General features: G+C 38.2%; 1 protein-coding gene across 1 annotated transcript; it reads left to right on the top strand.

The window, feature by feature from the left end:
- The first annotated feature begins 2060 nt into the window (after window positions 1–2060).
- Window positions 2061–8781, top strand: morn4 (MORN repeat containing 4). The gene is made up of 5 exons (XM_030748276.1): window positions 2061–2184; window positions 3133–3206; window positions 6080–6194; window positions 6284–6393; window positions 6488–8781. The coding sequence occupies exons 2-5, from the start codon at window positions 3140–3142 to the stop codon at window positions 6634–6636; spliced, it is 441 nt and encodes a 146-aa protein (XP_030604136.1). The 5' UTR covers window positions 2061–2184; window positions 3133–3139; the 3' UTR covers window positions 6637–8781.
- The last annotated feature ends 862 nt before the right edge of the window (window positions 8782–9643 follow it).

Below are 9643 nucleotides of genomic sequence, written 5' to 3'. Positions count from 1 at the left end.
TTTTTCTTGCCCTGGGAGGAAATACAGAGGCTGGTTTGGACCACAGTGTGTCTGCGGTCCATACTGCACAGTTTGTCTTTGCTGTTATTTGTTGAGCTGACTAAAACATTTCGAATCACCTGCCGTTTACAAACCCACTGTTTGTGCTGGCTGTTCTTCTATAATGCTACCATCTAAGCTAGATGCTCAAGCTCCTCGAACAAAATCGTACTGAACTAATATCTCCATACTGTCAGCTGGAAGCAACACCAAGCTGCAGCACAATCAAAATTACATCTACATCTTAAAATGCCTTTCAGTTTAGATTATTCGCTGCTGAAAGATCTGCGTTCTGGTCCACTTTTTTTAACGCCTGATTATACCTACGGTAAAAATTAGCCTTAAACTACAAACTGTCAGCTGAAGCACTTAAATAAACAGTTCACTTCGATTAAATTTAAATGTCTTAACTAAACTTCCCCCAAAATTACAGCTAAACACTTACTTAGCTAACGTTGGTTAAAGTTATCCCTAGCTTTTCATCGACTATGTTACAACATGCTGGGTCAAGTCATCACTGCTGCTAATATAGATACCATTAAGTTAACTTAAACTTAAATATACCCAAATATATTCAGTTTATCATACAGTTAAGACACATAGTTTATGCAAAGATTAATAACAATACAATGTTTTGCATTTTCTTCTCTGAAAAAACTGAAACCAGTAATTGAAAAAAGTTGCTGATTAAATTTTCGTCAATCAGGGAATTGGTTAATGGGCTAATTTCTACAGTTTTACATTTTATTTACAATTTTTCCAGTTTTACATGGAGTACCAGTCAAACGTTTGGACACATGTTTTACCTTGATATCAAAATTATTTAATAAACATAAATTAAATGTTTGAAATTTTGTTTTTGTAGAAATTAAGGTATGAGTTTTCTGAATGGTCAAAATTTTATGCATAAATTTAATGGTACAATTTAGCAAAATGTATCATTTAGACAGAATTTTTTTTTTTAATGGTAATTACTTGCTTGGGACATTATGTTATTTCAGTGTAATTATACAGAAATAAAATCTTTTCACAGTGATTTCTACATATTATGACAATAAAAACTAAAGTTATGTATTGCTTCTTGATTTACAGTAATTAAAGATTTCTACTACAGAGATATATATACCATTTTGGATTTTATGGTCTATTACTGTTGCAATGTGACAGTTTTTCATTGTAATTTTTGTTTTTATAAAGACACAGCACCTTTGGGATGTGGTTGCATGGGAAATTCACATCATGGATGTGCAACCGACAAATCTGCAGCAACCGTGTGACTAAAATCTCTGAGGAATGTTTCCAGCACCTTGTTGAATCTATGCTAGGAAAAATTCAAACAGTTTTGAAGGCAAAAGGGCGGTCCAGCCCAGTAGTAGCAATGCATATCCAATAAAGTGATAATGATAACAACTTGAACTTGAACTTGTCCACTTATAATTAACAATACTTCTGGAACATACTATAATATGAGCATAGTAAATACAGACAGTTTTGGGAAAGGGAATTTCCAGTGGATCCTGGCAATCTAGCAAGGATGAAATCCTGCCATCGTGATCAGACTTCAAAAAGCTGTAAGAATTTTGTAGCATGCTTCGTCCTTTAAGCACCAGTTTTAGAAGGCTACTACACACTCATTTATACATTTACTCTTGGTCTGTATTTAAAACACAGTATTGACCAGCAGTAATGGCAAAATTATTTAAACAGATTCAGAAAAATGCCCAACAGCCTTTTATGATAAATATGTCTGCCACTGTCTATAACCTACAGCACACCATGCCAACGCTGTTGTAATGCTGCATTCACGTGCTGTCGGAATTATCAATACTCAGCTGAAGCTTGCACTAACGTCAACAGAAATACGACAGCGACAACAACAAAACGTTTGATGAAAAACAAATCGGTTTCTGAAATAAAATATAGTAAGTTTACAGCTTCTAGTTCAACGTGCATGTGAATTAAGCCCAAAAAAGTGACAATTTTTGCATTTTTTTCTAAAGCGTATCTCACACAACTGTTTCGATCAAGCTTACGAGGAGGGCCTGAATGAGACAAACGTTTCTCAGCCGGTGTTTTCATATTTTACGCCCCTCCGCTCTAGCACGGTGGTTTCCATGCTTCAGAGACGACAAACGTAGTCTGCAGGTAAATTATACCGTTAATGAGTATTGTCGCCTTTTCCTCTTGTAGACTAGATATAGGTTACATCCGAGCTACACAGGCTTTGTCATTTCAGCAACATGTTATGCAAGTGAAAGCTGCACTGATCAGAGCATATTGACAACCTAAGTTGGATATTTCCAACAACGTTTCAGTGTTGGTGTGATCAATTATTTATTTGTTTGCCGTCATGGATGAAATTACACCTGACTCTCATTGTACATTGTACACAGTGCCATTTGTTTTTAAAGAAAGAGGGCCATTAACCAATATTTGAAATAGTCACCGTGCGATGATCCTTGGTTTATGTCCGCATCCATGCTACAGTCACGTTTTCAGGGTATGTAAGGCGTTCCTCACAACTGGGAAAAGCCCAGCCTAACCACAACCAGCATGCACTGTGTTATTAACAGAGCTATACAGTTGCAGTTATGGGATCAGCTTTAACTTGTCACCATCTTTTGATAAAGGGAAGATGATTAGCCTTCAGTTCAAAGTGCACCAGTTGTAAGCTATTTTCCACACATTTTTCCCACAACAAATTTGAGGAATATATATATATATATATATATATATATATATATATATATATATATATATATATATATATATATAAAGCCCTGTGTGATGATTGTCAATTAATTAAAGAAGTTAGATGTGGGTCTTATATGGCTGTAAGGTCGAGAATCTGTAATGCATAATACATAATGCATTTATTTGTCTTTCTTTATTAAATATGACTGAAGAAGCACTCTGCTTTCATCACCTTAGCCTTATGATTGAGATCTCCAACCTGATATGTGTGTGCCAAAGAGACAATTACTCCCCTGTTCCACAGACAGAGGGACTAATAATCCCTAAATGAATTTCTGGTCATCAGTATTGATGTGTTTTTAATTCAGTCATATATTGAGTGTGTTTGTGTGCTGACAGGAATACCATGACTCTGACCAGAGGATCTTTCACCTATGCCAGTGGGGAAGAGTACCACGGCGAGTGGAAAGAAGGCAAGGCAGCCCTACTTCTCAGTTTAAAAGAAAGCTTGGAGGATGTGGAAGCATTACCATCTTAATACAAAGGAGACAAGCTGTCACTTGTAGCTTTTGTAGTGTAATCTAATTTTTAGAATGTGTCTCCCAGGCATTGTTGTTTTAACTATCATCTTGGTATGGTGAAATATCAGCAGAATGGAAAAGTCTATTGAGTGCTTTTTCCATGAAATCTGAATTAAGTATTCTTGGATGCAGGTTCGTACCTGAAAAAATTAAACACATGACCATATTCCCCAGAAGGATTAATAGTTACCAGGTCCAGGCATGGTAATATTGGTAGTTTGTACAGTACTGTGCAACCGCCTTGAGCCACCCCTCATTTCTTTAAAATTTGCATCATAGGAGCCAGACTTTCTTGTAATTTCTTAAAGTGGTCTTAAGCAAGAGTTCTCCAGTCTTTCTGAAAGTCTTTCAGAGTTTTTCTTTGGACATTGGGTGCTCTTTTACTCATTTATATTCCAGTCCTTGTACCTGACCATTTTCACAGGAATGCTCTTTTTTCTTTTTTTAACCAAATAACAGACAGCTTAGCAAAGAACCACTTTTAAATTCTGTCTTAAGGCACTTTGTTATTAGCAGCCTGTTGCAAATGCAGGTTGTATTTAGCTGAAACTATGAAAAACGCCAAAGATAACAGAGTTTGACAGGCATACAATTAGTTATTTTGCATCAACAATGATTCCCAAAGAGCTATTAGCTGATACCTTAGTATATCTCAACATGGTATGCAAAATGTCCTTCATTTGTCCTCTACTTAAAATGAAGACTAACAGTCACCAGTTGTACTGAGTGATGAATCCATATTTGAAATTTTTGGTTCAAATGGTCGTTAGTATGTATGGAGGAGGTCAGGAGAGGAGAGAGGTACAACAGTGAGTGTCTACAACCATCTGTAAATGTGGTGGAGGCTCTGTCATGTTCACGCCTGCATTTCAGGCAGTGGTGTTGGGATTTTGGCAAAACTGATGGAATTATGAACACAAAAATGTACCGTCAGATTTTGAGCCACCATTCAGTACCACCTAGAAAGAATCTGATTAGCTACAGCTTCGTTTTTCAGTACGACAAACACGCTGATCTCAAACGCACTGCCAGTGCAGTAAAAGCATACCTGGACAGAAAAGCACACAATGAAACACTATCAGTCTGGGATTCTGCATTCTGGGATTGGCCTTCCCAGAATGCAGCCTTTAATATTACTGAAGCAGTGTGGGATCATCTTGACAGATCTTGACAGACAACTATTCCTGAAGACTACTTAAAGAAATGACAACAAGGATGCCTAAAAGAGTTCAGGCTGTGTTGGTCATGCCAAATATTAACTTTGCAAACCCTGATCTAGCTTGCACTCACCTGGGGGCAGTGTCAAAAACATGTTGGACAACCGGTAATGTGGGCTACTCTTGTTTATATTTGAGCTGCTGCTGGTCCTTTAGAAGGTTAAAGTCAAAACAGACAAAGAACTTTGTGTTAATGGCGTGAAAAACTGCTCAGTACAACTGCTTAACCAATCAGCATTTGACCTGCGGATAGCATCATCAACATCAGGCTAAGTGCTGTTGACTTTTTGGAGAATTGAACATAAGTGCATCTTTTTAGCTTCTGAATTTGTTGAATCCCCATCATCCTTCTCCTTCCATAGACAAAAAGCAGCACAAAGGGACATAAATGTGGGAAAATGCTTAGCACAGGTGCTCTTAAATATTTTGGGCCCATGGATCCCTTAAGAAAGAAAAATTTCCTGTAAAAGTAAGCTAAAGTAACAGCTGTTAGTCAAGGTAACGAGTGAGCTGCCTCTCTATGGGCTTGATGTTTGCTCATCTGTGCTGGTTGTTACGATTTTAATTTTGGAGGACACACAAAGTGCAGGGGTGCATTTGTATGGACATAAATATTATTATATCATAGGGAGGGTAGCAGGAATACAATGGTAGCAGTTATCATGAAGATGCAGATGTCCAAATTTTCAGCTCTGTAAAAATATCACAGGATGCTTGCACTGCTTTAAACCTCTCTCGCACACATACAGTGATGCTACATATAGTGACATGCAAGCTCAAGCTATTTAGTCAAATCCCTATTAGTAAGCATTGGTAACCCAAGACAAACAGCAACTGATTTACCAGCTCTGGCTTTGTCTGGATTAGACTTCGGACCTCTTTTGGAAATCTTAGTGTCCCGTGTCAGCTGCTTCTGAGAAACTAAGCCGAAATGCTGGGAATGAGACCGTCACAGGATTTTTAATTTTATCTTGGCATTTGGTTTGTTATGATTTTCAGCTGCTTTTACATTTAAAACAACTTAGTTTTAACTATTATGTTCACCAAATTCTGCTCTACCTGCATTTACAGTGTGGCTGTTATGGATTAAACCAATCATAGGTGTATGCCCTCTGATAAGCTTCAGCAGTGGATCACAAGCTTCTAGGAGGGGGAATGCAAGTGCATTCCTTGACTGTTTTCACAATCTGGATCCTAAATTAGAAATCCCTGCTAAAAATCTGCTGGATTAGACTGCTGTAATTCTGAGTGCAGAGGAGGCAGATGGGACAGTAGTAAACCTGTATCTGCGTAAGGGTGGAGGGGGTATTTAAATCCAGGCATGTACTGACTCATGTGGCATATGTAGTGGCTCTACAGTAAAAGTGAATTTCAGTCCCTCTGCCACACTGCAAGTTCAAATTTTAGGCTCAGTTGTCGATGTCTTACAGTATGTTACAATATGTTATGTAGGAGAAAACCACAACAGACTTGGTGGTTGATTTTAATTCGATTCTTCACTTAATTTGTTTCTGTCATTACTCACTCTGATGTTGTGGAACATTCCAGGTCGGAGGCATGGTGTTGGCCAGCTCAAGTTTCATGATGGAACCTGCTACACTGGCCAATTTGAGAATGGACTCTTCCATGGATCTGGTGTACTGCTTTTTACAGATGGATCAAGGTGTGTACGCAAAAAGAGTGGAAACAAAAAGAGAAGACATTGATTAAAAAAATACAAATAACACCCATGCTCTGTTTTCACCTTGTTAGATACGAAGGTGAATTTGCACATGGAAAGTTTCATGGTACAGGAGTCTTCAGTCGATATGACGGCATGAAGTTTGAAGGAGAATTCAAAGACGGACGTGTTGAGGGATATGGTAGGTCTTTTACAGCACTGGAACAGCCTGTCCATCAGGACGTCAGTATTGTCTCTCTGTGCTGGGTCATAGTGTCTCCTGTCTGTCCCTCCAGGGCTATTGACTTTCCCAGATGGAACTCATGGTGCTCCACGAAACGAGGGCTTGTTTCAAAACCACAAGCTGCAGAAGAGAGATAAGTGTCCAGGAGTGGTGCAGCGTGCACAGGCTTCAGCCTCCAATGCTCGTAGCCTGGCACTTTGACAGTCATGGACCCTGAAGGAGCCACAGTCAAGGTTCCAGCACCACCCAAAAGGGCTGCAGGGATTTGTACTTAAATACGTTTCCCCAGCTCTTCTCTCAGTGTCTTTATCTCTTCTTTTACCATCACCTTATTCTTTTTATGCATGTCCCTTGCTCTGCTTTAGCAGATGCTTGGAATCCACATGCAAATTGACCAAATAATGACTTTCTGGAAGACTGACATGAAATATGAACACCATGAAGCACACCTTTATCTTCAAACTATGAATAAAGTCAATGCTGCTGTTCTATTTTTCCTATAGAATAATTAGCCTTCTTATTTCAAACCATGGAAAATCAGACCTCTTCTTACATTAGTGCACATCTGGTTCTTTAAAGAGTTTGTAAATTAAGTCTATAGGTGAAATAAATTCACCTTAAAAAGGTGCAAGCTATTACAGCAGAGCGAGACTTAAAGGTACCTTGTGAATTTTTAACCACTGGTGCCACTACGGAGCAGTGCTTTTGTAAGCGGGTCCACTTATGTTCTTTGCATTCACGAGCGCAAGGACATGTTTGCATGTGCAAAAGCATGACAGCAACATGATTCATATTCACGGCAGCAGGCCCACAAAGCCAGTCACAAGGACTGAAGATTAAAACACAGATATAAACAATGCACCATTTCAAATAATTTTTAATTGGCTTTTGAAAATGTGTTATGAGAAAGGAAAAGCATTCAACATACTTGACAGGTGGCAATGATACGCACAGTGAACACTCCACAGGGCACGTTAAAGATTCCCTGAATCAACAATCCTGCTGCAAACTTTAGGAATAAAGGGATCCAGTTTTTCTCCTCTTGAAAATCAGTATTCACGTTTGCCTTAAAGACATATTTGTGCAAGAATGTAGTTCAAGGGTGTCCGTTTTAAAATCAGATGACGCACAACGCCTTCTCCTTCCCTTCTGGGCCCCATTGCTTACAATCATCTGTCTGTCATCTTAATGACCGCGAGACATATTGCTAAGCTGGTGCTGAGCATTTAGCTCCCATCACTCACAAGTCCAGCAGATGTCCTGTCTCCAATAAGCATCACAGTTACAGTGAAGGTCGTTAAAATCACAACTGAATGCACTGAATTACGGACCTAAATCTTAAACAAGGCAGCAAATTGAATGATTTATAAATCAGATATATATATTTAACTCTGTAATGTACTGTTTGTGGTATGTATAGATAGCCATTGTCTGTGACTGTTTGTTTTGACCTCTGGAATTAATTATTGGTCAGGTGGAAAACTGTATTACCACATTATTTAACACGGTGTAGTTAAAGAAATGTGTTAAGATTTTATTAACCTTTATAGCTGATCACAGGCAGTCTGTGATTTCAGATTATTTCAGTGTACTTGAACAGTTAATAGGCCTTAAGAAGCATTTGCTAAGATGGTTTGTCTAGGATTGCCTACATAGCACTTCAACCAAAGACAGACAAATGATATTATAGCTACTGAAACCTGAAACAGCCAACAGAGGCTGCAGGTTTTCTTGAAGAGTAAAGACAAATCCACCTGGGTTTTAAGAAAACAAAATTACTGCAGATTAAACAGGGAATTGAAATGAGGTTCTGCTTGAAATATTTCTGAAGTTTCTAGCATGGTTTATCACATTTACTGACATTCACCTTTTTTTTTTTTTAATCTATTTGTATTGTACCTTTTGGTACAATTACAAAGACTGAAGATAATATTAGACAGAAATGCAGTACAGTGCATGCACTTTATACAACACACTTTAAAGTTTGTGTAAAAACAGTGTAATATGCTGCTGATCATGTACAGTAAGAGTAGTTTTCCTTTCCATTAGACAAAACCGCTCTTCAAGTCTTCTTTTCTTACACACTCCTGCCTGAGTGAAACTGAATACACTAGAATCACATCTTTTTCCAAATGGAAACAAATGGTGCTTTAAAAGTGTGCCTGCCCAGAATTATACTTGCCTGGAAAATATCATTTCCATGCTTAGGTTCTTTTTTTTTTTTTGTTCAGTAATGATTTCATGTTGTTTTGAGTGCTCTTAGAGAAAACTGTTCCACAGTATCCTGTAACTCTCCTGGAATAAGTCTCACAGAGTTGGTAACCAGTGGATGTGTTTAATAAAGATCATTTTGCTGAAAAATTAACATGTTTTTCATTGAGTGTCATGTTATTTGAATTGGGCAAAGAAACATAAGGCATTTTCATTTTTAGAATATTCTGTAGCTACCTGGGATTCTAATGTAAAGGATGAATTGTGGCACGTTTGCAGCTACGGGAAGAAATGTTAGCATTTCACAGACAAACAGGTTCCATTGGATTTTGCACAGCACAGAAGGGAAACCTCCAGTTTCCCCATCCCCCCCTTTCAGGCTGTACATCATTCCCACCCTAAGTAACAGCAAAGCAGCATGCAGCTTGTAGCTCACAAGGAGTTGAAAACATCAAACCTTGAAGTGTAAAACAATCATTTTGATTTACATTGATAAATATTTAGCAAAAACCATGTTAGGGCAAAATAAAAGCACATGGTGTGTATAACCTTGTATTGTGTGTGGTATGCTCTCCCCACTCTCCCTGAGAGTTACACATCCTTGCTTTTACCAGGAAACGTGTCTGTGTGTGATAGTCCATCTGCCTACAATAAACACATTCATACATTAAAAAAAAATGTAACTGCATGCCTTTCAAAACAACATTTTATAGCAACACTGTGAGAAATACAGCAGTCCCACAATGTTTGCTGAAGAAGCTTTGCTCACAAACTAAATGTCTATTTTTAGAATATGCTACTGTACTTAAAAGACAGTAGAAGCAGAGTAGCAAATTGTTTCCCCAGTGTAAATGACAAATGTCCCCCAGGAATATTTGAGCCTCTGATGATAGAAGGAAAATATGTTGCTGAGCTCCTGCTGAATCCCTGACTTCAGCCGGGGCATACCCATCATCTCTGCTGTCGTCAGCTGACTTCTGAAACACAGGCCTACTGC

Source organism: Archocentrus centrarchus, chromosome 15 (assembly GCF_007364275.1).
Source record: "Archocentrus centrarchus isolate MPI-CPG fArcCen1 chromosome 15, fArcCen1, whole genome shotgun sequence".
In the NCBI taxonomy this organism is placed as follows: Eukaryota; Metazoa; Chordata; class Actinopteri; order Cichliformes; family Cichlidae; genus Archocentrus; species Archocentrus centrarchus.
This window is presented reverse-complemented; position numbering and strand designations above follow the sequence as displayed.